At 53.0% G+C, this 27,860-nt stretch overlaps 1 protein-coding gene across 2 annotated transcripts in view; it reads right to left on the minus strand.

Annotated features, from left to right (window-relative positions):
• The window catches only part of OSBPL5 (oxysterol binding protein like 5), a 78,960-nt gene that overhangs the window by 15,673 nt on the left and 35,427 nt on the right, over nucleotides 1–27,860 (minus strand). For both annotated transcript variants that reach the window (XM_008010885.3, XM_008010973.3), the window contains exons 2-11: nucleotides 27,251–27,407; nucleotides 24,750–24,832; nucleotides 20,394–20,474; nucleotides 20,049–20,150; nucleotides 18,483–18,686; nucleotides 17,583–17,667; nucleotides 5,684–5,858; nucleotides 5,176–5,368; nucleotides 2,107–2,291; nucleotides 785–866 (exon numbers count right to left, since the gene is read on the minus strand). In XM_008010885.3, the coding sequence (XP_008009076.3) occupies nucleotides 785–866; nucleotides 2,107–2,291; nucleotides 5,176–5,368; nucleotides 5,684–5,858; nucleotides 17,583–17,667; nucleotides 18,483–18,686; nucleotides 20,049–20,150; nucleotides 20,394–20,474; nucleotides 24,750–24,832; nucleotides 27,251–27,386 (1,326 nt within the window). In that variant the 5' untranslated portion in view covers nucleotides 27,387–27,407. The remainder of the gene's footprint in view (nucleotides 1–784; nucleotides 867–2,106; nucleotides 2,292–5,175; nucleotides 5,369–5,683; nucleotides 5,859–17,582; nucleotides 17,668–18,482; nucleotides 18,687–20,048; nucleotides 20,151–20,393; nucleotides 20,475–24,749; nucleotides 24,833–27,250; nucleotides 27,408–27,860) is intronic.

Here is a 27,860-nt window from a genome sequence, read left to right on the forward strand (position 1 = left end):
CTTCGGTGGGACGATGCTTTGCCTGTGGTTCACATTCTTGGGGGACAGCCTCAGGGGAACCCTGTCTACTTCTTAGCTCGGAGAGGGGACACAAGACCCTGACCTTGTCACACTCTCCCTGGACCTTGGGTGTAACCTGCACACAGCCTGCTGAAAGCCACGAAGGCACCAGGCCGTCAGGAGTCCTGCCTCCACCCCAAACCTGCTGTGCAACTCGGGCCATCCTTTCTCCTCTCTGAGCCTCAGTTTCCCCATCTGCACAACGAAGACATGGAACTAGGGTCGTGGTTTTCAAACTTGCTTCCCATGGAACCCCAGGCCTCCGTGGTGGGTCAGGGGAGCTGCAGGCCTTCTCCCTCACTACAACCAGAGCAGCCCTGCTGTCACTGGAGTCCTGGGTTTGGGGTTCTAAAAGGGGGTTCCATGGCTAAAAATTTGTGAAAACCACAGATCCCAAAGGTACCTTGAGGTTTAGGGTTGAAAGCCCCTTTCTTTTGGCATCACCTCTAGCATGGCCTGAGGCCTGAGGCTGTTTTCTTGTGGGGTGGGGAAGGGGTCCAGCGTGGGGCCTTGAGGGATGAGACTACCCTTGGGGGCCTGGCCTGAGCCATCCAGGGCCCTCACCCTGTCAAGGACCAGGGCCCTCTGTGGGGGTGACCAGGATCCTTCAAGGCCATGTGGGGTAGGGGATGGCCTGGGGACTTGGGAAAGTGCCAAGGGACAAGGGCTGAGCAGACAGACCCCTGGGCCGCAGCCCCGCCCTCCCTGGCTGGCAGGGGCTCACCTTGGGCTTCTTGTAGAAGCCAGACAGGTACCACCGCAGCACCAGCTTCATGCGGCTGTAGGCATCCTCCTCCACCGCAGCCCTGCCATGGGCGGGAGAACGCTGACCCCAGCTCCAGGGCCGTGGCCACCTCCCTTCCCTGACCCTCCCTCCTACCATCCCAACCTCCACCCGCTCAGCTGGAAACAGGCTGCTTGGCCCAGGCGCTCTGGTCACCCCCAAGCGGGAGAATTTTCTCCGGGGAAGTGGGTTCTTCTAATCAGAAAGTGCCAGGGCTGCTCCCACACTGGGGCAGAGAGGACACTGCTGACCTGGGCTGCCAGGGTGCCCCTGTCTCCAGGAAGCCTCCCTGCCCATGCTCTTGTTCCCACCCTGCTCCCTCTGCCTGGCTCCCGAGCCTGCAGGCCTCTTCCTGCCTCTGTTGCCCCCTTCCAGCCTCTGCAGCCCCTTCCAGCCTCTGCAGCCCCTTCCTGCCTCTGCAGCCCCTTCCTGCCTCTGCTGCCCCTTCCTGCCTCTGCAGCCCCTTCCAGCCTCTGCTGCCCCTTCCAGCCTGTGCATCCCCTTCCAGCCTCTGCTGCCCCTTCCAGCCTGTGCATCCCCTTCCAGCCTCTGCATCCCCTTCCAGCCTCTGCATCCCCTTCCAGCCTCTGCATCCCCTTCCAGCCTCTGCATCCCCTTCCAGCCTCTGCATCCCCTTCCAGCCTCTGCATCCCCTTCCAGCCTCTGCATCCCCTTCCAGCCTCTGCATCCCCTTCCAGCCTCTGCATCCCCTTCCAGCCTCTGCATCCCCTTCCAGCCTCTGCATCCCCTTCCAGCCTCTGCATCCTCTTCCTGCCTCTGCATCCCCTTCCAGCCTCTGCAGCCCCTTCCAGCCTCTGCTGCCCCTTCCTCCCTCTGCAGCCCCTTCCAGCCTCTGCTGCCCCTTCCTCCCTCTGCAGCCCCTTCCAGCCTCTGCTGCCCCTTCCTCCCTCTGCAGCCCCTTCCAGCCTCTGCTGCCCCTTCCTGCCTCTGCAGCCCCTTCCAGCCTCGGCTGCCCCTTCCAGCCTCCACAGCCCATCCCATCCGGCTCGAGGGTGCAGGGCTCAGGGTGCATGGCAAGTGCTGGGGACTGACCCCCCTCTCACCACGGATGGCCCTGGCTCCACCCAGGCCCATCTTAGAGACAGGGCCCCCAGGAGGCTAGAGCTGCAGGAACAGTGGGCTGGGATCAGCCAGGGGATTCTCTGGAAGCCCCAACAGGGCAGGGAGGTGCCGAGGGGGCTGCGGGGTCTCATGCAGATGCAGGACAAGGTGTGGGGTGCCCCTCCCGGCGTGGCGCCCACCTGGAGAGCAGGTCTGCGTGGTAGTAGTAGTCGGAGAGCTTGTTCAGGAAGGAGCGTGGCTCCAGTACGAACGTGGGCAGCACCACACGGGACAGGTCCATGCCCGGCCGCAACTGCTTCAGCAGGGTCCACATCAGACTCTTGTTCTCCTCTGACACCGTCTCCACTTGGGACGCCTCGCCCAGCTGCGGCAGACAGGCTGCAGTCAGGCCCCGCCCAGAAGAGCCGGGAGGAAGGGGTGGCAGGACAGTGGCAGCTCTGGCTGGAGGAGGTTGTACCTGCCACCCCTTTGGGTGTAAATCCCTGGCTCGGCTCCCATAGCCTCATGAGGCTGCCTCAACCCCATCAGATGTGAACTCTTCCCAATGCGTCTCCACCTCGCCCCTGGGGCACCTGCAGCCCGGGTCCAGGCCTGCTCCTCTCTCCGCACCTGGTGCAGGGACCCCATGCCCTGCCCCTTCAAAGTCCAGGCTACAGCCTCCCAACACCTGCTGTTGAAACCTGTCTGTGCATCGTGGGACCCTGGGCTCAGGGAACAGAGAGGCTGCAGCCCACCCTGTCCTCACGGCTGCCTGGGGAGGCAGGGATTTGGCCTGCTCTTCCATTTTTTAAAAAACATTATTGTAACTTTCTTTTTCTGTTTTTGAACCACTGTATTGAGGTATGACTTGTATACAGAAGCCTTCAGATATTGAATGTGGACAACTGGGTGAGTTTGGAGGTGAGCCTACACCGCGAAACCGACACGGGCACTGTGAACTCACCCCTCACTTCCGAAGCCTGTGTGCCACTCACGAAGGCCCCTTCATCTCCTCCTTTTCTGAGACACCTAACCCTCACCACAGCTCCCGAATAAGTGACTTCACTCCAGATTTGCACCTCACCGCAGCCCCGGGGTACCGGGACACTGTTCCTCCCCCTCCACAGAGGGGACAAGTGACTTGCCCAAGGTCACACAGCTGCTATACGGCAGAGGTGAGATCTGAACTCTGCGCTCTCTGCATTTTTAGCCCGACAGCAGCTGCCCCAGGGAGGGGGCAAGATGGAGCGTGGCCTATTGAGTCCTGCGTCAGGATCTCATCCCCGCTGCTGGGACTCAGGCAAATGGCTTCGCCTCTCTGTGCATGCAGGGCCACGGACAGATCCTCATGGCACTGGCCTAGTGGATAGTGTGCGTGGACACCCAGGAGCCATGTCTGACCCCATGAGGGGTCACAGGGAGCCCAGTGCTATAGCTTTGATTTCCAAGCCAGCTTTGGGGCTTGGACATCATGGGTAGCTTCAGCTGTCAGGAATCTTCCTGCTCTGTCCACGTGCTCCCGTCCTCCTTAACCCTCTGCACCAGGCTTCTGCCCTCTTCTCTACTGAGACTGTCTTGCTGTAGGTTCCCATCGTCTCTCACTGCTCCAGCAGCCATCCCTGCTTCTCATCCTGCCCTACCTCTCGGCCCAGCTGGCTCTGAGACACCTGGGCTCCTGGCTCCTGCCACCTTCCTGCCCTACCTCTGTGAAGCCTTATCTGTGCTCGGCCTCTGAAGGTTGGGTACCCGGACTCCTTGGCTGCCCGCTCCATGCCCTCTGCCTGGAGCCCCAGGCTCGCACCTGCAGCAGCCCGCCCTGCCTGGCTCACAGCAGCGTTGCTCATCACCATCTGGCTGAGATCTGCCCAAACCACCTTCCAAAATACCCTGAGTCTGCCCACTTCTCCCTTCTCCATCACAGCTGGGTCCAGGGCACCCTCAGCTTTCTCCTACCAATGGCTCTTCCCTATGAGTGGCCCAGTGTCCACCCCCGCCCCTCGGCTATCCCAAGGCCCTTGCCTAACCCGCTGGTGGCTTCCCCAATACTCTCAGCCCGAGGCCCCCGGGGTCCTCAGTCCACTCCCCACAGGCCCATCCTAACCTTCTCATCCGTGCACGGAAGTCTGAGCTCTGTGGGAACGGCAGCCCACAGGGAGGCCATGGTGTTCCACTGAACACAAGGATTTCACAGACCACGGAGGAGCCCGCTCTGGGCCTCTGCAGAGCAAGATGTGAACACGACGCTGTCCAAACAACAGCAAGGACCTAATTCCCCTTTCCTGTGGAAACCAGGACTGCTCCTTGCCCTCAGTGACAGCCATGGGCTGCCCCTTGCCCTCAGTGACAGCCACGGCCTTGCTCATCTCGCCTCCCGGATGAGAATGACAAGATCCCAGACCACAGAGCCCCACTTTCCTGACAGCGCCCACCCCAGAGCCCAGCTTCCTCAGCCCGCACCCAAGTGGCCCAGTGGAAGCTTAGATCCTGTGATTCCTTCTGGACTCCCCTTCCTGAGGCGCCCCACGGTGCCCAGGGCCACATGAGTTCTCTCCAGCTGCGGGGAGTCAGCCACCCTGGCTGTTCAGCTGCAGGCATGCTCTGGGGACACTGCCGCCTGCCGCCTGCCCCCTGCCTTGGGCTCGTGCACCGGTGGTCCCTCTTTTTGGAATGCCATCCTCCCTCCTGTCACTCACATCTTCAGAAAGAGCCCATGGCCTGGCTTGCCTCCCTCACCCACTCCCCAGCCTCGTCTTGTGTTTGTGGGTTTATCATCTGTGTTTCCTGCTGCCCATACGCTGGAGGCCCAGGCCCAGGGCCCAGGTCTGTCTCGTTCACGGCTCTCCCAGGGCCCCAGGGGAGCACCAGGTGCGCAGGGGCCTGTGAGCATGGGACTCAGGTCTTGCATGCCCTCCTCTGTGCTCCTCCAGGAAGTGGGGCTGCCCACCAGATGGGGTCAAGGGCCCCTCCTGAGCCTCCTGTTCTCCCATCAGCGCATTCCAGCCCGAGGAGGGAGTTGCCTGTTTGCAGCGAACCCCTGCCCCATCCCCGCATCTGCACCCCAGCAGCCAGCAGGGCAGCCTCTTTGGAAGAGGGGAGGAGCCTATTTACCTAAAAGACAGCTCCTGAGCTCACTGCCCAGTGATGGGGACAAAAGCCACCCCCTGGGCTCTGCCTGCTTCCCTGAGGATGAGGCGTGGCTACCTCTGCTTCCAGAATGAGGGGCCGAGGCCGGGGAGACGCGTGGGGCTCCTGGCTGGGGGGGCTCTTACCTCCCCCAGCTCCTCCTGGACCTGCTCCACATACGTGGTCCCTCTCCGCGCCGGGACCCCAGGGGTCTCTGACTGGTCGCTGCCACTCTCCGTCTTCCGGCTATGTTCCTGGGTCTCGGTATCTGACTCCTCAGGGTTCTCTCTCTCCGACTTGTCTGAGAACGCGTCGTTCTCCAGGGAAGACCCGTTCAGCCTGGAAGGTGGATGGTGCCAGTGGGTCTGTCACAGGTAAGACCCCAGCACACGCCTCCGGGCCGCCCACCCCTCGCTGCTTGGTGCTTCGCATACGTTCCTGCCTGTCATCACCTCCACAACCCACGTTTGACACGATTAGCCCCATTTTATAGAGGAAGAAACCGAGGCTCCCAGGGCACACGGCAGTGAACACGTCCCTGCCTGCAGCCCCGCAGCCCGCCAGAGCAGAGGCTGGGGCCGTCCTCTCCCCCTCTTCCTTGCCTCCAGGGAGACCCCATGAATCAGCACCACCTCGTGCCCTCGCCCCACTCACGGGAACAGGTCTTGGTCTGGGTGGACGGTGGCCGAGGTTGGCAGCCCGCAGAGCGATGAGGGTGATGCGTCTGGCGAGGTCCCTGGCTCCCCGTCTCGGCCCGGCTTGCAGGTGCCCAGTCTCAGCAGGCTAGAGCAGCGCAGGGCCAGCTCCAAGGCATCCAGCCAGCAGCGACCTGTGGGGGACACGGGGTGAGCAGGCCCCCACCTCTCTATATCCCCCATCCCCCAAGGAGCCACCAGGAGGCTCCCCTCACTCTGACTCTTCAGGGACCCACCCCCTCCATCCCAGACCCACCCCTGCCCCTGCCCCAGCAGGGACACGCCCTCTCTTCCCGCCCCGATATCCAGCTGCAGATTGTGTGGGGACAGACATCGGGAACTCCTGAGGATTGAGGACTTCCCAAGCAGGCAAGCCCGGCCTGGGGACAGGTGTGCCAGGGAAGGCAGCCCTACAGAGGTGCCTGGGGATGCTCACAGCACGTCCCCACCCACCTCCATCACCCACATTGCTGACAAGAGGCCAGCGTAAGTGACCCCTCCAGGTCACAAACCCAGGGTAGGAGCCAGCCTCCTACCCTGACAGCCACCCACGGGTTTCTGCAGGCGGAGTCAGGGAGGAGGGTCCTCCCTCACTGGGAAGCACTGGTGGGGGTCTTGCCTGGAGTCCAGGGAGGAGGGTGGGGAAGGCCGAGGAGGGGTTTGCACACCAGGGAGGAGCCCTGCTGGAGGCCACCCAGAGGTTCTGTGGGTAGTGGCGGAGCAGAGGCCGGTCGACAGCTGGGCACTTCCAAGCCCTGCTCTGGGGCCTGTGCCCTGCTGCCTTCCTAAGCAGGGTGACAGCACCACCCGAGGGTCCTCCTGTGGGGCATGTGTCCATCTGGGTGACACCGGTGTCCTGGTGTGATCACTAACAGCGGCCCCTGCACTCAGAAGAGCATCTTGTGGTGGCCTATGACAGGTCACACTATTAATAAGTGTTTTTGTTTTTGTTTTGTTTTTTTGAGATGGGGTTTCACTCTTGTTGTCCAGGTTGGAGTACAATGGCACGATCTCAGCTCACCGCAACCTCTGCCTCCTGGGTTCAAGCAATTCTCCTGACTCAGCCTCCTGAGTAGCTGGGATTACAGGGGTGCGCCACCACACCCAGCTAATTTGTATTTTTAGTAGAGACAGGGTTTCTCCATGTTGGTCAGGCTGGTCTCGAACTCCAGACCTCAGGTGATCTGCCTGCCTCGGCCTCCCAAAGTGCTGGGATTATAGGCGTGAGCCACCGCGCTGGGTCAGTAAGCGTGTTTTTTGTTTTTGTTGTGGTTTTGAGATGGGGTCTTGCTCTGTCACCCAGGCTGGAGTGCAGTGGGGTGATCTCAGCTCGCTGCAAACTCCGGCTCCAGGGTTCAAGTGATTCTCCTGCCTCAGTCTCCCAAGTATCTGGGATTACAGGTGCCTGCCTGTAATTTTTTTTTTGTTTTTAGTAGAGATGGGGTTTCACCATGTTGGCCAGGCTAGTCTCAACCTCCGGGCCTCAAGTCATCCGCCCACCTCGGCCTCCCAAAGTGCTGGGATTACAGGCGTGAGCCACTGTGACTGGGCTATTAATTAGTGTTATTCAAAGAAAGGCTTCTGGGGTCACACCAGGTGGGAGGATGGGGCTGAAGAGCATTGAAGGCGGTTCTGTGCCTCCCTGAGCCTCTGCCTTTTGGAGCTCCTGGAGACAGTGAGTTTCTCTCCCTCACTTTCAGATCCACGAAATCCTGCTCTTCGTGGAGCATCCCAGGGTCCAGGGTAGTGAGAGGCCTGCCTAGACAGTGGCTCCTGGGTCTCTAGAGCTGCCCTTCTCATTGGGTTGGAGGGATATCTGGGATCCTGCTGGTTCCATTACAGGCTTGGTTGGTGCCAGAGTGGCCAAGCCTGGGCTGGGCTGAACACCAGGGTTGGGGGAGGGATGGCAGTGGCTGGTGGTGGGGAGCTGGAGGGGTCACAACTGCTGAGTTGGCTCCAGGGCCTAAACAACTGTGCTTTGTAGCTGCCACAAAGGACTAGACATCCTGAATATTACGCATCCTTTGAAGCTCATTCCGAGACCTCTTCCTCCTCTTCCTGGAAGCCCACCCTGATACCCACAGGGGCTGGGAACATCCCTCCTCCCGGATGGTGGCCCCCACCCTATCAGGGGCTCAGCTCATGCCTCAGCCCAACCTGCCTTATCAGATGGTTGGTTATCTATCTCACCCAGGAGCACAGAGGCTTTGGACTACCCTGTCCATCCCAGGGCCTGCATGGGACCTGGCACAGAGTCGGGGACTCAGGATGGCTCAGGAGGAAGCACGGATCTGGCACCTGACCACCAGGGGTGATGTGGCACCAAGACTCCAACCTGACAGGCACCAGAGCCCCGTGGTCAAGGCCAGGCTGCTTTAGGTCTGTACCACTGGTGGGACTGCTCTGGGAGGCACCAGCTGGGGTTAGAGGAGATGGAGCAACCACATTTACCCAGAGCAGCCACTGGAGGGTGCGGTGGGGCAAGGCCCCAACCTCAGGTTAGAGGGAGGCACTGCCAAGAGGGAATCCCTCCAGGTGCAGGATCACCGCAGTCACAGCTGCCTGAGCGGCCACTCAGGGCACACCAACAGCGTGCAATGTACTTGGCAGTCAGGGAAATTCATATTCATGTCCAGGCTCTAGCACTTTCTTGCTGGCAGTTTGCCTGTGCCTCAGTTTCCTGATCTGTCTAATGTGGATGATAACAGTGGAACCTGTTGGTTCAAAGGTGCCTGGTGTGAAAGAAAAATCTTGGGCCCCTCAAATCCCTAAGCTAAAGGGAAAAACTCAAGCTGGGAACTGCTTAGGGCCAACTTGCCTCCCATTCTATTGGAAGTCACTCCTCTGCTCACTGAGATAAATGCATATCTGATTGTCTCCTTTGGAGAAGCTCATGGGAAACTCAAAGAAATGCAATCATCTGTCTCTTATCTACCTATGACCTGGGAGCCCTCTCCCTGCTTGAAGTTGTCCTGCCTTTCCAGACCGAACCAATGTTCATCTTACATATGTTGGTTAATGTCTCATGTCTCCTTAAACCAAACTGTGCTCTGACCACCGTGGGCACGTCATCAGGACCTCCTGAGGCTGTGTCACGGGTGGGCGTCCTCAACCTTGGCAAAATAAACTTTCTAAATTAACCGAGACCTATCTCAGATTTTCGGGGTTCACATTTTGGTATCCACTGAGGGATTCTGAGTGGAGATGCCCCTGACTTTTCACAAGTCTCCTATTGGTGCTTGGTACTAGCTTGAGCTAATTTTATGGCTCAAACCAGTAAGACAATTTGCTGAGTCCCGGAAGCACCCACCCCAGAGAATCCCTGATCTCTCAAAATGTGGCCGAGATCCAAAGTTTACTTTGCTGTACAACTTCTCTTTTTGGAGTTTTACTTGCTTCCAACACAAGGAAGGCAAGTTTTTCCTGCTTCCATGACGATGGAAGGCAGGTAACTCCTTTATGGAATTTGAGCTCGCTTCCAATAGGGAAGATGGGATTTGTTTGTTTTGTTTTCCTGCTTCTAGGACAGTGGAGAGCGGTTTTCAGCCTGAGACCCATCCCTAGGTAAGTAACTGAATTGTGGTTTGTCTTGGCTAAAGTTAAGATTAACAACCAGCTGGTCTTAACTTCTCCTCACTATTAGAGCGCTCAGTAATCACAGAAGTTGTGCAATGGTTTGTTTCGCTTAACTGTTTTTTTGTTGTTGATTGTTTCTGTTTTTGTTGTTTTGGTCTTTTTCCCATTGAACTCTATCTGGCTTGATCAAATCCCAAGGAAGTTCCAAATTATGGGGAACAAGGCCTCTGAAGTGGCTAAATTACCCTCCCCGCCACACACACAATGGTGGTGTGATGGGGGGAGAAAAATGGCCAGCAAAAGGAAAAAAAAAAAAGAGGAAAGATTTTGATTTTTGACTACTAAGGGGCTTTATTGATATAATAATGCCGCATTTTCACTAGCCAGGCCAAACTGAAAGAGTAATGACTGTACTTCTGTGTCCTCATTAAAATTGGTCAGTTGAAATATGGAATGAGATTTAAAAAGATTTTTTTAAAGAAGCTCAATGGTTGAAAGTCAGTTTAATGAAAAGCTAACATCCAAGATGTGTGTGTGTGCATCTGTGTGTGTGTGCATATGTATGTTTGTGTGCAGGTGTGTGTGTGCATGTGTGTGTGTGTGTGTGTGTGCATTTGTGTTTGTATTTAAGAGACCTTCATGTTTTTGTTTTTGTTTTTCTCCTAGGACCTTGCCTTTTTTTGGGCAAAAGGTTTTTTTCTTTTAAGTTGACTGAATTCTGTTTTCTTGATTTACTTCTGCTGTCTCTCCTTTCTCTTGCACCCTCTGCTGCGTGGGGGACCTAAAATAGTTTCTAGTAGCCTGGAGTTCCTTAAAGAAAATGGAGAAGGCGCCAGACTCCCTCTGGGGGAGAAACTTGCTTTTTCTTATGAAACCCCAAGAATGTAAACAGACAAGTTTGTCTCAGCTCTTAAACTGTTTACTTTTGTATTGTGTAAGCTGTTTTGTGTTTTCTTTTTGACTAAAATAGTTATTGTTAGAAATGTCTTTGTTTAAAAACTTTTTTTTAAGTGCACTATAAAAGCATTACGTGGTCTAACCTCATAATAATTCTCCCTTTTTGGAGACCCAGGATTCAGTGTGGGCTCTTCCCAGAGCTCAGAGATCCAGTTAAATGATAGGTAGTCCCTACTAAATAAAATTGGTCTCCTTACGCAATACTATGATAGACTTCTATAATTTTGTTTGATTTGGCATCCATCTTTAGTCTCCCTCTAGCACCACCAGACTTTTTCTCTCTGTACCTTATGATGCAAATTTTGCTATTTGATTTTCACCTGCGTTGTTTCCTTTAACATGCAAATTTAAGGCTATTTAGCTGACAATTGCCTAGGGTTGTGAAACAGGTTCTCAAGAATCTGAAAGTCTAAGATAGGAAAAAAAAGTTTTTATAAACCTATAAAATGTACTTCTATTGGCGTGCCTAATATGTCTATGTATTTCTGTGTTGTGTACACAATGTTTCACTACTGAAAATATATAAAAGGGCTCTAATTGATTAGCTTAAGAAAATAAACGCACTTGAATCAAATACTTGATCAGGAAAAAAGAAAAGATGAGTCCAATGCTTTTTAAGTTTATGTAACTTACATAAAATCTTTAATGAATAAGCTAGCTTTAAAATTATTGGTAAAGTAATATTAGAGAATGTCTTAAGAATTGCCAGCATACATATTTGTTTGCATTTATTAATCAAGTAATTTCATACTTATCCCTGCCAAACACCATAAGGTGTCAAAATTTGGCATAAGAGTTATGAAACTATAAACCCAGCCCAAGACAGAATGATCTTTGCTTGTGTAATCTTTAATAAATAAGACATTGATGGCTGAGCACGGTGGCTCATGCCTGTAACCTCAGCACCTTGGGAGGCTGAGGTGGGTGGATCACAAAGTCAGGAGTTTAAGACCAGCCTGGCCAATATAGTGAAACCCCGTCTCTACTAAAAATACAAAAATCAGCCAGGCATGGTGGCAGGCACCTGTAATCCCAGCTACTCACGAGGCTGAGGTAGGAGAATCACTTGACCTGGGAGGAAGAGTTAACAGTGAGCCGAGATTGCGCCACTGCACTCTAGCCTGGGAGACAGAGCAAGATTCTGTCTCAAAAAAAAAAAAAAAACAAAAAACAAACATTGATATTAGTTTAACAAAAATAGCTACCTCTTAAATTTAGTAAGATTACCATAACTTCTAATCTGGTGGCTTTAGGTAGTCTAGTCCACAGGCAGTAAGGTTTATTTTGAGAAAGACTGTTATAGTCTTTGTTTCAGCTAAACTATAAACTAAGTTCCTCCCAAAGTTAGTTCGACCTATGCCCAGGAATGAACAAGGACAGCTTGGAGGTTAGAAGCAAGATGGAGTCAGTTAGGTCAAATCTCTTTCACTGTCTCAGTTATAATTTTGCAATGGTGGTTCCATAATTTAAATAATGACAATTGCAGTTTTTATAAATGATCTAGGTAAATGATTAAAATAATTAGGTGAATGTAATAAGACAAATACTTGCAGACAAACTCATCATAATTTAGAATTTAAAGTTAGATTAAATAATAGATAATTCACTATTTGGATATTTTCCAATAAAAATATATTTGTAGGAAAACATACTTTCTAAGAAAAAGTGTGTCCTTTTTAAAAAGATGAACAATTTTTGCCTAATTCAAAGCTTATTTAAAGGTCACGTATAAAACAAGGTAAAAGGAACCGGGAAATAAAATAGTAAAAGAGATGTAAAGAAAGTTACAAAGAAGTTTTTTTGGTGGGGGGTAAGAAAGTTTAAAGAGAAATAATTTCATATGAGAAAGAATCTTGTATGGTAAATTTAGTCCTAGAGTAAAACGACTGGTTGTTTAAGAAAGAGGGATGTTCAGGACAAACAACAAAGTCCAAGTATGTCATGAATGATCTATGTAAGTCACAATAAGAGGATCTATTAAAAAAACAAAATCTTTTATACGATCAAGTTGTCTATGACTAAAGGGAAATTATAATGGTCTTTCTAGATATTGGGTTTGATATAAAAAACAGTTATAGACTAAATAATTGGTTAGAACAATGACATTTTCTTAAGGGGTTGATTTACTCTCAATCAATTACAAGAGATTTTAATTTTTAAATTTTAATCCAAAGTTCAACTTTTATTGCATCTTGCCAGTTTCAGTTTTCTCTTCCCTTTTATTTTTATTTTATTTTATTTTATTTTATTTTATTTTTGAGACGGAGTCTCACTCTGTGGCCCAGGGTAGAGTGCAGTGGTGCGATCTCAGCTCACTGCAAGCTCCGCCTCTCGGGTTTACGCCATTCTCCTGCCTCAGCCTCCCAAGTAGCTGGGACTACAGGCGCCCGCCACCTCGCCCGGCTAGTTTCTTTTTGTATTTTTTAGTAGAGACGGGGTTTCACCGTGTTAGCCAGGATGGTCTCGATCTCCTGACCTCGTGATCCGCCCGTCTTGGCCTCCCAAAGTGCTGGTATTACAGGCTTGAGCCACCGTGCCCAGCCTCTTCCCTTTTAAAAGGTACAAAATAGTAACACTTCCCTTCAACTCATTTTCAGCTCATATAAGTTTTGTTTTCCTCCTCAGGTTCTGTTTTTTTTGTGTGTATGTGGCCTGATGCTAACAATGTTTTCTTAAAGAAAATGTTTTCTTCTAACATAATATTCTATACACTGTAGAAGGTATTTTCTTCTGCCTTTTGGTAAGTGGCCTAACAGATTTTATGTTTTATCAAAATAATTCCTATGCCATTATTATTAAGTTTGGTTTGCTTAGGAAAAACAGAGATTAAAAAATTTGTTTTAATTAAGGTTATTACATCCTTGAATCTTCTTGTATGTGCTTTTAAAATCCTTGTGACATCAAGTTACAGGGATTTGACTTGTGGATCTAAAAAGAACACCAAGTCCTCCTAAATTTTAAACACTGACAGCAATTAAAGCTTCATCTTCAGGCCTGGTAGAAGATGCCAATCAAAATAAACCACATTCCTGAGACACGGAAATTAAAACTCTTCAACTCCTCAAGGCCCAGAGACTATCCCAGAAGAGGTAGGCATGTGAGACTGTAAGGGCTGACTTTGAGAGATAAAATAAGTTCAGTTTCTCGGCCGGGTGTGGTGGCTCACGCCTGTAATCTGTGGATGGCATGAACCCAGGAGGTGGAGCTTGCAGTGAGCCGAGATTGTGCCACTGCACTCCAGCCTGGGTGACAGAGTGAGACTCCATCTCAAAAGAAAAAATAGTAAGTTCAGTTTCTCTATAAATTAATCATTAATGTCAAAGACACACTGATGCAAGACTGGCATATGGGCCCCTGTTCAGATAAACAAGGTTTTCATGAAACAATAACTGACTCCTTAGTAAAGGTTATAAAGGCTTATGGAAGTTATATCTTATGATCAAGATGAAAGTTTTATAGACTGTAATTTTGGAAAATAATTTAATTGGCTTCATGATGTTATTAGGGCTTATTGTTTGGAAAACTAAGTCTCCCGTCTCAAAAAATGAAGGTTTTTGCCTTTCTAAAAAAATCCTTGAGTTATCACTTTGTTCAAATGAATGATTCTACAATGACTTGTAATCCTATTTTGTAATATCAAGTGTTTTAAACCTTTAATATTTGACAAACTTTCCAAAATCAAATTATAAATTATATCTTTTTCTAACCTAATCCTTTAAGATATTATTAATAGGTTCCCTAAAGTCCAAAAATGATATGTTTGGCTTTTATTTGGTATAAAAATTATACATGAAGCATTGTCAAATATAAAATGGTGTTTGGTTTTCTTTGGGCTGTATTTGTATAAATATGTTATTGGTATGTGTTCCAAAATTACGGGAAACTCCTATAATTCTGATATGACCTAATGTACATTATCAGTAATAATTATAATTGTTACGTTAAATTACTTTGTGCCACAGAGGTAACAAATTTCCTTGTCAATTCTGTCTTTGACTATGGCTGCCCTAAAACTTTTTGTCATCCACAGACAATTGTTGTCTTGTTTTGGTCCTCTTTAGAAGGTGGTTTTATAACCAGCTATAAAACTTCAGCCAACATGGTGAAAGCCCATCTCTACTAAAAATACAAAAATTAAATGGGCATTGTGGCAGATGCCTGTAACCCCAGCTACTTGGGAGGCTGAGGCAGGAGAATCGCTTGAACCCGGGAGGAGGAGGTTGCAGTGAGCCAAGATGGCGCCACTGTACTCCAGCCTGGGGAAGAGAGCGAGACTTCAACACGACAACAACAACAACAACAACAACAGCAAAGAAGTGTGAAGTAATCTTTTTGACTTTTTGCTTAAAACACTGCTGATCCTTTGTTTTGTTTTTCAGAGTCAAGAAAACTTTAAGCTATTTATGGCTTTTAACAATCGAGTAAAGTATACTCCTATGAACAAAATTTGGAGCATATTTGTTTCTCTCTACTTGATTTTTACAGAATTTGGAAACTATATGTGAGTATTCGTAACTTATGACAATGTAATTATTTGCATAAGTGCAGTAAGAATCTGTTTTCATTTGTACCAGGACACAATTGGAGAAATGGGTTATTTTACCAAGGCTTTGCCTGGAATGATGTGCTTTCCTTTAAGGACTCAAACTTGACTTATGGAGCCAACGAAAGCCCCTTGGAAAAACTGGCCTCTTACCTCATCCACACAGTCCTTGACCTGTGGTAAGTAAAGAATGTCACTTTCTGACAGGCCCAGGAGCTCCAAATTTATCTTGGAACCTCAAGAAGATGATAATTCACCCAACTTATAGGCATTTCATGGCACAAATCCATGACTGGGCTCAGTTTTTAAAAAGTCTTATCTGAGATTCCTTCTATGGAACAAAGTTCTATCAAAGACAATTTAAAAGCCTATGGAAAAAATAATTACTCTTGCTGCAATGTATAGAAATAATTAGTCCAAGTATAATAAAGCAAACCAGTCCTACCATGATTCGTCCTTAGTTAAAACGGGAAACTGGAGAGAAAAAAATGTGTTTCAAAATCTATAGTACAGCTGTTGTTAGATTCTAGTCTTCCTTAATGTTTTTCAATTTTTGTTATTTTCTACAGTTTGGATGAAATTCTAACTTTTCTTGGCTACAAGTCTTCAAAATGATGTTTTCAAATTTTTTCCTTCTTTTTTTTCCCCATTTTTCCTAATTTGGAGTCACTGAAGACTAAGCTGTGCTTTCTTAAAGCCCTGCAAACTGAAGCTAGGCAACTTAAACTTCAGAAGAAAATAACAGCAACCTACTTACATACATAAGCCACTTTCATACCTGCCTCCTGATGTATGGACTTCAGAGTAATGTGGCCTATACCAATTTCCCAGGATTGTTCTTTTCTTTGTTGTTGTTTTTCTCCCTTCCTCCCCCTATTTTCTCTTCATAGGACACAAGACTTCACAACCTTCTAAAAATGAGCTTTCCTAATAACTTGGGACCTACGTGTGTAGGAATAAACCATCCTAGCCATGAGAGATCAGGTGGAACCTGAGACCAGAGACTCGTTTTCTTCTAAAATGCTTTCTCCAAAAGATTTTTAAAAAGAAAAAGGGGGGAAATGTGAAATGAAAATATCCTGGGCTCCCAAAATCACGAAGCTAAAGGGAAAAGTCAAACTGGGCACTGCTTGGGGCCAACCTGCCTCCCATTCTACTCAGTCACCCCTCTGCTCACTGAGATAAATGCATATCTGATGGCCTCCTATGGAGAAGCTCATCAGAAACTCAAAGGAATGCAACCATTTGTCTCTAATCTGCCTATGACCTGGAAGCCCCCTCCCTGCTTTGATTGTCCTGCCTTTCCAGACCGAACCAATGTTCATCTTGCATGTGCCAACTGATGTCTCGTGTCTGCCTAAAATGTATAAAACCAAACTGTGCTCTGACCACCTTGGGCACATCATCAGGACTTCCTGATGCTGTGTCACAGGCGTGGCCTCAACCTCGGCAAAATAAACTGGTTTTTTTTTTTTGAGATGGAATCTCCCTCTGTTGCCCAGGCTGGAGTGCAGTGGCCTGATCTTGGCTCACTGCAACCTCCGCCTCCCGGGTTCAAGCGATTCTCCTGCCTCAGCCTCCCGAGTAGTTGGGATCACAGGCACCCACCACCATGCCCAGCTAATTTTGTATTTTTATTTTTTTATTTTTTTATTTTTTTTATTTTTTTATTTTTTTTTGAGACGGAGTCTGGCTCTGTCGCCCGGGCTGGAGTGCAGTGGCCGGATCTCAGCTCACTGCAAGCTCCGCCTCCCGGATTTACGCCATTCTCCTGCCTCAGCCTCCCGAGTAGCTGGGACTACAGGCGCCCGCCACCTCGCCCGGCTAGTTTTTTTTTTTTTTATTTTGTAGTAGAGACGGGGTTTCGCCGTGTTAGCCAGGATGGTCTCAATCTTCTGACCTCGTGATCCGCCCGTCTCGGCCTCCCAAAGTGCTGGGATTACAGGCTTGAGCCACCGCGCCCGGCCAATTTTGTATTTTTAATAGAGACAGGATTTCGCCATGCTGATCAGGCTGATCAAACTCCTGACCTCAGGTGATCCACCTGCCTCGGCCTCCCAAAGTGCTGGGATTACAGGTGTGAGCCACTGCACCCAGCCTGGCAAAATAAACTTTCTAAATTATCTGAGACCTGTCTCAGATGTTTGGGGTTCACACTGGCATGTGGTTGGAGCTCAGTAATTGTTATATGAGTGCTTTTATAATGTCACTGGGTTCTCACACCATTGAGGTGACAGGTGTTTTTATTTATTATTTTTTTTTTAAGATGGACTTGCATTCTTGTTGCCCAGGCTGGAGTGCAATGGCATGATCTTGGATCGCTGCAACTTCCACCTCCTGGGTTCAAGCAATTCTCCTGTCTCAGCCTCCTGAGTAGCTGGGATTACAGTCGTCTGCCACCATGCCTGGCTAAGTTTTATATTTTTCAGTAGAGTTGGGGTTTCACCATGTTGGCCAGGCTGGTCCTGAACTCCTGACCTCAAGTGATCTACCCGCCTCGGCCTCCCAAAGTGCTGGGATTACAGGTGTGAGCCACCATGCCTGGCCTTTGACAGGTGGTATTTTAATGTCACGTTTTACTCATGGGGAACTGAGGCTAGGAATGGGGGCTCTGTGAGTGCAGGCCTGGCTCTGAGCCAGACTCATCCTGGCCAGACTTCAGGCTGCCCCCACGCAGTGGAAGGGACTGAACTGGGGCCACCTGTACCCGGGCTACAACCTCAAAAGGGGGCCCACTTCAGGTGGGGGCACTGGAGAGAGGTGCAAGCTGTCAGGCACTTACCATCTGACTCGGAGGCGGCCCTGAAGATCAGGTAGCTGCTGGGCAGGGGCTGTGTGATGGAGCCCACGCTCTCGCCTTTGGGGCCCTGGAGAGAGAGGATCTGGGTGTCACCCAAGGCAACACCCAGGGCCAGCTACACAGACAGGTCAGGCAGAACCATGCGGACCCACATCCGGGACCACCTGGATATCCCCAGGGCCACAGGGCCACCAGATGGGATCAGGCACCTGGCCAGGTAGACACATGGCTGCAGAGAGGCGGGTAGGTGAGGGAGCTCTGTCCCTTTTCTTAGCCGGCAGCTCTGCCCTCAGCTTTCCAGCTCTGAGCCTCCCAACTCGGGGTGGCCAGAATCAGCAAATGCACATCCAGGATGCCCAGTGATGTCTGAATCCCAGAAAAACCCTGAGTAGCTTTTTGGTCTAAGTATTTCCCATGCACGACTGGGGTCAGACTCGTATGAAAGAACCCTATGTTTCGCTGAAATCCAAATGTAACCAGGTGTTCTGGGTTTCTCTGGTTTCCTACCCATTAGACCTGGCAGGGCAGGCCCGGGTTAGGAGGGGTAAGGGCCGGGAGCTGTTCCTCAGCCACCCCTGGGGAGTGGCTACTATTCTCCCTCCTGGATAGCAGCTGGGTGAGGGGCTGGGGTGACCTTGGTGCCAGGCGACCACCTCCTTGCAGCCTACTGTTTGCTTCACTTGCAGGACTGGTGACCACATCTGATCATCATCCCCCGCCACCCCGCCCCCCACCGCATGTGGGGCTCAGAGAAGGTGAAAGACCTGCCCAACGCCCCCAGGGGGCCATTTAGCTGGCTGGCTCCACCCTCCACCGCGGCCCCAGGAATGAGCCCCTTGGCCCTACGGGGCCTCTATCTTCAACCCCGTCCCTCTGCAGCACCTTCACGGCCCAGACGGACTGATCCAGCGGGTGGAAGAGCTTGAAGCAGAAGCCGTCCTTCTTGGAGGGCCGCTCGATGAGCTCGCAGCAGTGCAGCAGCACCGTGCCCACCCAGTGGCCCACCTTGGGCGTCTTGTAGATGAGCAGTACCCCCGGCTTCAGCACACACCACAGCTTGGTCCAGCTCTTCAGGGTGCCACGGATCTGCAGGGAGGGTGCCGGCGTCAATGCCCACCCTCCGGGGCCACCACCCCGGGGGCATCTTGATGGCTTGGCGGGGAGCCAGGCACAGACCAGAGTGGGCTGCTGAGGGGTGCTTCTCTTCCCTCACTCCCCCACACCAGCTCAGAACTCACCCTTTCCTCACCCCCACTCCCTGGGGTGGTGTCCTGTGTCTGTCGCATGCCCGAGCAGGGGCCAGGCCACGGTGAGCAGGGCCCCAGGACTCAGAGTGGAACTCGGGGCAGGGTCCTCATTTAGTTTTTAAAAGGAGCCCGTGTGTTATGGTGAATGCAAAGAAATATGTGGCAGCAAGGACAAATTTACTTATGAAGGTCATGTTCAAGGTCAAGGCCCTTAGAGAGGAACCAGCAATGAGTGGCGTGGCTATTGTAACTGGCAGCTTTGTAAACTCTTTTTTTTTTTTTTTTTGAGACAGTCTCTGTTGCCCAGGACAGAGTGCGGTGGCATAATCTCGGCTCACTGCAACCTCCGCTTCCCAGGTTCAAGCGATTCTCCTGCCTCAGTCACCCGAGTAGCTGGGATTACAGGCACCCACCACCATGCCGGGCTAATTTTTGTATTTTTAGTAGAGATGGGGTTTCACCATTTTAGACAGGCTGGTCTCAAACTCCTGACCTTAGGTGATCCACCCACCTTGGCCTCCCAAAGTGTTGGGATTACAGGCGGGAGCCACCGTGCCTGGCCTGGCAGCTCTGTAAATTCTGAAAGTAGTTGTCACTTCTTTTCTCATTCTGAATACTCACTTTTGCACCTAACTTTTGATTCATAATTTTGGTATGTGGGTAGAAGGAGCCCACATGGGCCAGGGCTCTGCAGACACCAGGGCCGGGCACACTTATCTGGTATGCGCGGCCCAGCAGCCTTCGAGTTGGGTAGTTTTACCTCCACTGTGCGCAAGGGGAAATGGAGGCTCAGAGGCTGAGTGAATGGCCATGGTCTCCGTGAGGTCTGAGCACAGGACACCCCGCCCTGATGTGGGGTCCTCTCCCGGAAGCTGCAGCAATGCCTCCCTCCCCAGTGCCCTCCACCCACTGGCCAGGCCCTACCGTATTCAGAAATGGGGCCTTTGCAGACATAATCAGGTGAAGATGGGGCTACCCTGGAGTAAGGTGGTCCTAATTCCTACCACCGGTGTCCTTATAGAAAGGGGGAGACAGGTGGATAAGGAAAGGCCGCATGAGGATGGAGAAGAGGCTGCAGTGATGCGGCTGGATGCAGGGAAGTGAATCTCCATCGTTTCAGGCCACCCCATTTGTGGTCCTTTGCTATGGCAGCAGCATGCTGACCCGTGTCCTGGGTGGCCAGAGGCCGGGTGTCACCTACCTTCAGGCTGTCGGCCATGATGACCACGCTGGGGTCTGTCAGAGCGCTGAGCAGCTGCCGTGTGGCACGCTTCTTCTCCTGCCGGTAGTTCTCCTTCTGCGCCTGGGCCCAGGGCACCCGCGGTGGGTCATGGGAGAAGGCACCGAGCTGCCCCAGCTCCTCCCACCATCCAGCCCGGGGGGGTCCAGGGGCAGGGGCAGGAGAGGAAGCGGGGGGGGGGGGGTGGAGGCGACCAGGTGCGGTTTGTCCCCCTCCTTTTGACAGGTGGGGAGGGTGACCTCCCTGGCTCAGGTGGCCATTGGTCTGACAATGACACGGCTGCACCCTCCCCAGGCCTGGACTCACCTTGAGAGTCTCCTTCTTGGTGACCCTGGCGGTGGGGGACACACATTCCTTGTCTGACCCGTTGCACAGCCTGTACTCGGCCTACAAGAGAGAGGTGGGTATGGCGGACCGGGCAGAGGGGCCGGCCCAGGGCTAGGAGCCCAGGTTGGCCTGATGCCAGGGATATGAGGGGCAGAGGTCAGAGAAGGGTGCTCTGCTCCCCTCCCACCTGGCACCCTCTGTCCCCCCGACCAGAACTTCCAGGGCTGCCATGTGGGGATGGAAGAACAAGGGTGGCTGACGAGAGCCCCTCCATGGACGCATGCCAGTGACCGGGGGAGACCCATCTTCCTCGGGGCACATGCTGGGATGCGGCAGGGTGGTCAGGAAAGAGGGGCATGTGGGGACATCAGGGTTCAGGGCTGACTTTCCATGGGTCTGACTGAGCCCTGAGGGACGGTCCTCTTTGAGGGGACACCTGGGAGGCCTCTGAGGAAGGCAGTCGGGGTGCCAGAGGGTGGAGTTCGCAGAAGGGGAGCTCGGCTGTAGCCACGAGATGGTGGTAACAAGCACTCAGGCTGGGTCTTTGGGGACCAGCCCTGCATCCACCGAAAAGAACAGCTTCCCTGCCTTGTCTTCCCTGCACGGTACCCAGCATGGCTGCTCCTTAGCCACTGCATGTGCCCAGCTCTGGGCAGGGCCAATGTGCTGGGGGGGTGTGTAGTGCAGGTGCCCACCCCATCCCTTGGGAGCCAAGGGCAGGCGTCACTGTCCAGGCCCGAACCCGAGTCCAACACGTGGCTGACTGCACGGGCCCAGGGCAGCAGTCCCAAGATCTTGGACGCAGAAGGGGCCATGGTTCTCCTATAGATGGGGAACCTGAGGCCAGGTAGGGGGGGAGTTGGGACACAGAACCAGGTCTAAAGGCTGCAGGCTTGGGACAACAAGCTACGACCTGAATCCTGCCTGCTGCTTCCTTCCATGTGGTCTGCAAGCTAAGAACAGCTTTCACAGTTTTAATCAGTTGAAAAAAAAATCACAAGAATATTTTGCGAGATGTGAAAATTATATGAAATTCAAATGAGGAGTCCATAAATAAGGTTTTCTTGGCACACAGCCAGGCGATCTGGCACACGTTGTCTGTGGCTGTTCTTGCGCTTGGATGGCTGCACCGAGAACCTAGAACGGAGCCTGCGCCATGGCAGGGCCTAAATGCTGTCTGGCCTTTTCCAGAGAAAGCGTGCCCGCCCTGCCCTGCTCTGGCTGGGCATCTGTGGGTGCTCAGCACTTTCCAGGGGAGCCTCCAGTGCAAGGAAAGCCTCCCTCAGGCCTCCTCGTGGCTGGAAGCCCAGGACGCTGGGGACTGCCCACCACCCCAATCATGATGGTGCTAAGTACAGAGCTAAAGCCTTGTCTGCTGGGGCACCAGGTCCTGTTCGGGTGCTGCCTGTATTCATCCCCTTCATTCTGCAGCCAAGCATGAGGTGGGGCCGGTTATGGTCCCTATTTTATTTCTGTGCCTGGGAAATCAAGACACAGAGAAGTGAAGAGCTAGCAAGGGGCAGGGCATGGAACCATTCCAAGGACTGGCAGTCCTGGCAGCACTGGGAGCCAGGCTTGGCCTTAGGCACTGAGGTTAGAAAGTAAAGATGCCAGTGTCCTGCTCTTTCAGGGACAGACAGACCAGCCACCAGCTGGTCCACCAGAGGCGGGAGGAGCCAGGGGCGGGAGGAGCCTCCACCAGAGGCGGGAGGAGCCAGGGGTCACGTGAGTGCTGCGGTTCTGCAGTCCTGTGCGTGGATGTAAGCACATTAGATCCCACAGCTCAGATCATCATTGTTACTATCAGCATTGTGCAGAGGAAGAGCCTACACACAGAGAGGTTCAGAAACCTGCCCAAGGTCACACAGCTAATAAGGAGCTGAGCTGGGACTGAACCCAGGCAGTGTCACTCCAGTGTGGCACTTTCTTAACCAAGTCAGAGCATTCAGGATCACAAGAAGAAAAGGGCACAAGACGGGGCGCCTGGAGGGCTCTGACTTGGAAGCAGTCTTTGGGCTGATGATGAGTGATCAGGAGGAGGCAGATCTGAGTGATGAGGCATGTGCCAGACCCTGGCCAGGTGACAGGTCTCCAGGGACCTAGGTTGGCAGAGAAGGTGTCCTAAGTTGCCCTCCTGGGAGTCCCCTGAGCTACAGTCTTGTTCACGGTGCCCTTAGTTACCTTGGCACATGCTGTTCCCAGCCTGGAATGCTTTTCCCTGTGGCTGGGTAGCCCCTGCTCCTTTCTTTCTCCCTGAGCTGCTTCCCCAGAAGTAGGACAGCTCATGTCCCTGTTGGCACAGGTCCTGGTGACACATATCACCCTTGGCCCGCCCAGGACTTTTGCAATACAGTCACACAGCCGCTTCGGTGGTGAACTGATGATTGTGTATGGCTCCTACCAGGGGAGGGTTCTACCCTACTGCCCATTCACACTGGCAGCTGGGGGCTTAGCAAGCATCTCCAATGAATGGATGGATGGATGGACGGATGGACGGATGGATGGACGGATGGACGGATGGATGGATGGATGGATGGATGCATGAACCTGCTGCCAATTCCCCTCTGCCCAGTCTCCCACTAGATGCAGCTGAATGGAGCTGTGCTTGTTTGAGGTAACAGGGGAAAATAGAGGCAAGACTGTGGGGCATGGGATGGAGCACTTGCAACCCCTGCTCCCCAAATGGGCAGGACCCTTGGGGTCTGGTCACTGCAGCCCCTGCAGCCCCAGCACTGCAGAGAGTGCCTGCCCACTCCTTCTTCCTGCAGACCAGGAGGGTACCCCGTCCAGGCACGCCAGGTCCTCTGCTCACTCCTCAGTGCTACTGTGCATCAGCACACGCTGCCACAAGGAGGCACCTGAGAGATGAGAAGTGCTGCTCAGAACCGTGAACTTTAGTCTGACCAGAACTTTGCAACCTATGAAAATTTCTTAAAAATATAATTTAGAGGCCAGGCGCGGTGGCTCACGCCTGTAATCCCAGCACTTTGGGAGGCCGAGACAGGTAGATCACAAGGTCAGGAGATCGAGACCATCCTGGCTAACACAGTGAAACCCCGTCTCTACTAAAAATACAAAAAATTAGCCTGGTGTGATGGCGGGCGCCTGTAGTCCCAGCTACTCAGGAGGCTGAGGCAGGAGAATGGCATGAACCCGGGAGGTGGAGCTTGCAATGAGCCAAGATTGCACCACTGCACTCCAGCCTGGGCGACAGAGCAAGACTCCGTCTCAAAAAAAAAAAAAAAAATATATATATATATATATATATAAAATTTGGAACAACCTACAGAATGGGAGGAAGTAGTTGCAAACCATGTATCAGATAAGGAGCTAGTATCCAGAGTGCGTAAAGAACTCTTGCAGCTCAGCAACGAAAAGGTAAACATCCCATTCCCAAAATGGACAAAGACTAGAATAGACATTTCTCCAAACAGGACATACAAATGGCCAACAGGTGCATTAAGATGTTCAATGTTATCAGTCATTAGAGATGCAAACTGAAGCCGCAGTGAGATGCCACTTCACACCCACTAGGAGAGTTATAAAAATAATGCCAAAAAGAACAAATCATGCCTGTAATCCCAGCACTTTGGGAGGCTGAGGTGAGTGGATTATGAGGTCAGGAGATCGAGACCATCCTGGCTAATATGGTGAAACCCCATCTCTACTAAAAATACAAAAAATTGGCCAGGCGTGGTGGCGAGCGCCTGTAGCCCCAGCTACTCAGGAGGCTTAGGCAGGAGAATGGTGTGAACCTGGGAGGCGGAGCTTGAAGTGAGCCAAGATCGTGCCACTGCACTCCAGCCTGGGTGACAGAGGTAGACTCTGCCTCAAAAAAAAAAAAAAAAGAAAAGAAAAAAAGAAAAGAACACATCAGAAAATAGCAAGTGTTGGTGAGGATGTGAGGAACTGGAGCCCTTGTGCACTGTGTGGGTGGCCATGTAAGATGGTGCAGCCGCTGGGAAAGGAGTTTGGCAGTTCCTCCCAAAGTTAAACCAGAGAATTTTGAGAATTCTATATTATCACGGAATTACCATGTGACCTAGCAATTCCACTCTAGGTTTATACCCGAGAGAACTGAAAACTGATACTCAAATACACGTACACACTTGTTCACAGAAGCATTTTTCACGACAGCTATACAGTGAAAACAGCCCAAATATCCATCAGCAGCCCTCTCGGAGCAGCACAGTCTGGGATTGCGAGCTGTTTCCCCGGAACAGGCTGGAACGGTAGGCTCAGCTGGACGCCCTGCTGTCCTTTTGCCCAATCATTTCTTGCTGTCCCCAGGGCCAGGCTCTGGCTCATGGATCCCCCCCATACCCAGGCTCTTACCGGTGGCACCTTCGTGGCAGAGCTTGGGGTCGGTGGCCCTTCATCCCTGGGCAGCGGCGGGCCGTTGGGCTCCATGTCCTTCCCTGCAAGAGAGCAGTGGGAGTAAGGACCCAGGCATGGTGGGCGGGCCGGGCTTCTCAGGCTGGCTGCCTGGTGTGCTGCAGGCGAGGGGTGGGTGTGGACGGCCTGGGAGGGGCAGGAAGCCAGCCGGAGGTGGTAGCAGGAACAGGACACTGCCTGAGAGGTGTAATAAACGCCAGCGAGCTTCACTGTGGGAGGGACCCAGGAGATCTGGTAGGGCCTCTAGGACCTATAGGGAGGAAGCTGGGACAGGAGCTGGTAGGAACCGGTGCCCTGGGCCTGCTGTGGTGTGCAGTTTGCGGTCTGTTAAGGCCAGAGTCCCCAGTTTTCAGACAAAGAACGTGACATCCAGTCTCAAAGGCACACGGCAGGTTTGGGGCCCCTGGACTGTGCATCCCTCTGGCCGGGGCTCTTGCTGGGAGCTCTTGCTGGGGGCTCTTGCTGGGAGGTGGTCAGTCCTGTCTGTCATCCCACCCTGACAGGCTGGGTAAGGAGGGAGAGGCGAGGGAGGGAGACCTGAGGTGTCTGCGTTTGCTCCTGGGGGAAATGGCCTCCCCTTCCCTGGCTCTGTTTGCTTTAGCGCCAGTTTCCCAAGGTACGATTTATGGACAGGAGAAAGGAGGGCATGGCTGCAGGGGAGGCCTGAGGCCTGAGTCCTGCCCAGTAGGGCCACTTCCACTGCTTTCTGTGGCTGGTGGGTGAGGGTTGACTGCCCCGGTCCCTGGCACTGAGACTCGGAGGGGCTGAGGGCTGCAGTGAGCCCCATCCTGCCTAGGCCACAGGCGACAGGCCAGCAATAGGCTGGGTGTATGGACAGACGCCACAGACCAGCTGGAAGGCCTAGGGTCAACAGCCGACCTTCCCTGACAGCCCTGGGCAGGGACTGGGTGGGGACGAAGAACGGAAAAGCCAGAACAGTGACCTGAGGAAGTGGTTCTGTCCAAAGGTCCTGGACTGTGGCCACTCACAGTCACAGGACATCGCTGCCCCTGGCTGGCGGTGGCTGCTCCCCCACCTGGGAGAGCCTCTGCTTCCCCATCTGCAGGGTGCCACGTGCCTGACCCGGAGTGCTGGAGGGAGGCCAGCAGGGGCGCTCTTTCCTCTGGTGCTTTCTCATAGGGCTCTGGGGCCTTGGCCTGTGGCCGCTAGCAAACTACTTCCCATGTGGATGCTGCCTCCTGGCCGGGAAGACTCAAAGACGGGGGCCCTAGGATCATTCAAAGGGACAGGGTGCAGGTGCCCTGGGCAGGGGGAGGCCAGCGCTGGTCCTTCTCCTTGCAGCCTGTCCACACCCACCCCACTCCCCTGGCCCAGGACCTGCTGCCTCCGTTCCTTGGAGAAGGCCCTTCCCAGCCCGCGTTCTGCACCGCCTGGGCCAATTGCTCTGCAGTCCGAGTCCCTCAGAAACTGACCAGCAGCTGGGACCGGGCCCTTCCTCCCCACCCCTGACTCTGCAAGTGCTTCTAAGGCTCCGGCCAGGGTGAATGTGACAGCAGAGAATAAAAGGTGTGGGATTTACCTCGTCAGGTGTCGAGTGCCCCTGCCTGCCATAGGACCTTCAGCAAGGCCAGCTCTACCCCGGGACTCGGTTTTTCCATCTATTGGATGGGACTTTGGCTGTGACCATCCACATGCCCCTCGAGCCTGGATGGTGGGTCTGCCCAATGCTCTCCCACTCCCCCCAGGGCAGAACAGATGACCATGGCCAGGCAGGGCTGGGGCTCCCACTTCCTCTGCCCCAAAGCAGGCAGTGGGAGGAGCAAGGGCGGAGCTGGGGAGAGGCCCTCCAGGCAGGTGCCAGCCTCTACCTCCTACTCTCAGGGGAACAGGGGAGGAAGGGCTGGGTTTTCTGGGGGACAGCAGTCACAGTCCAAGGGGCAGGGGTCGTGAATAGTTAGGTGCCAGGGAGGGGCCTGGAGCGTGGTAGCATTGGCAGGCAGAGGTTCTGAGTCTGTGTGCTGGGTGCTTTATCCACAATTGCATGAAGGCAGACCTGGTTCCAACGGTTCCCTCCCAGAACCCAGGACCCGTGTGTAGCTGGGAGTCGGTACTAATATTGTCCCATTTTAGAGGCCGAGAGAGGTCAAGTTGCTGGCCTGGGGTTACCCTGCCAGGACTGGGGCTCAGGCCACCTGTCCCTGGAGCCTGTTTTGGGATGACTGCACTACATAACTCCCAAAGCCTGGGCTGTGGGAGCTCCCCCCTCAGCCAGATGGGCTTCACCTGGCCCCACAGGTCAAGCCAAGAAGCCGTATTACCTGGCGCACCACCAAGCTACAATCCCTTTGATCATGAAACCCGCACAGTCCCCAGCATGGAGGCTGTGGACCTCGAGGGGCACGGAGGGGTTGGGCCGCCTGGGATCACCCCACCGGGCCCAAGCTGGGGGCCAGGATGCCCTGCCCGTGGCCGGCACTGACCTGGGCTGAGTGGGTAGAGCTCATTGTCTCCGCCGAGGAGCAGGTTCCGGGTGAGCTTCCGGGGGTCGACTTTCTGAGGGGTGGAGGAAGGCGGACACAGGGAGAAGCGGCGCCGGAGGAAGGCCTCCTCCTTCATGCTGTGGGCACTTGGGGGCTTCTGGAAGGAAGAAAGGAGGGGCAGCAGGAGGTCACCGCCCGGGAAAGGGCTTCAGAGCCACGTGGTAGGGGTGCCCCTGGCTGAGAAGTCCCAGTCTCAGGGGACTTCCGAGGCAGGGTGAGGAAGGCCTGGGCCCTGGGAGCCTGGTCGTGGGTGGTCGGCCAGGGCAGCCCAGCTCAGGAGAATGGCTTTGGCTGGTGCCAGCCCTTTCCAGGCCTGGCAGAAGGGCTGGACGGAGCCCTGGTCAGAGAGGCTCATCAGCACCCTCAGAAGACATCCTTCTCGGAACCCCCACCCCAGGTTCTGTGAGACCCTGGCCGCAGCCAAGCAGACCCACCTGGGGACACAGGTTTTTCCTCCCGCATTTCCCTCCCACGAGACAGCGCTCTGTGGTGGGGAGGGGTCTAGAGCTTGTCTGACCATGGAGAAGACGCAGCGGGGTGAGACCAGGTG

This window comes from Chlorocebus sabaeus, chromosome 1, assembly GCF_047675955.1.
Source record: "Chlorocebus sabaeus isolate Y175 chromosome 1, mChlSab1.0.hap1, whole genome shotgun sequence".
In the NCBI taxonomy this organism is placed as follows: domain Eukaryota; kingdom Metazoa; phylum Chordata; class Mammalia; order Primates; family Cercopithecidae; genus Chlorocebus; species Chlorocebus sabaeus.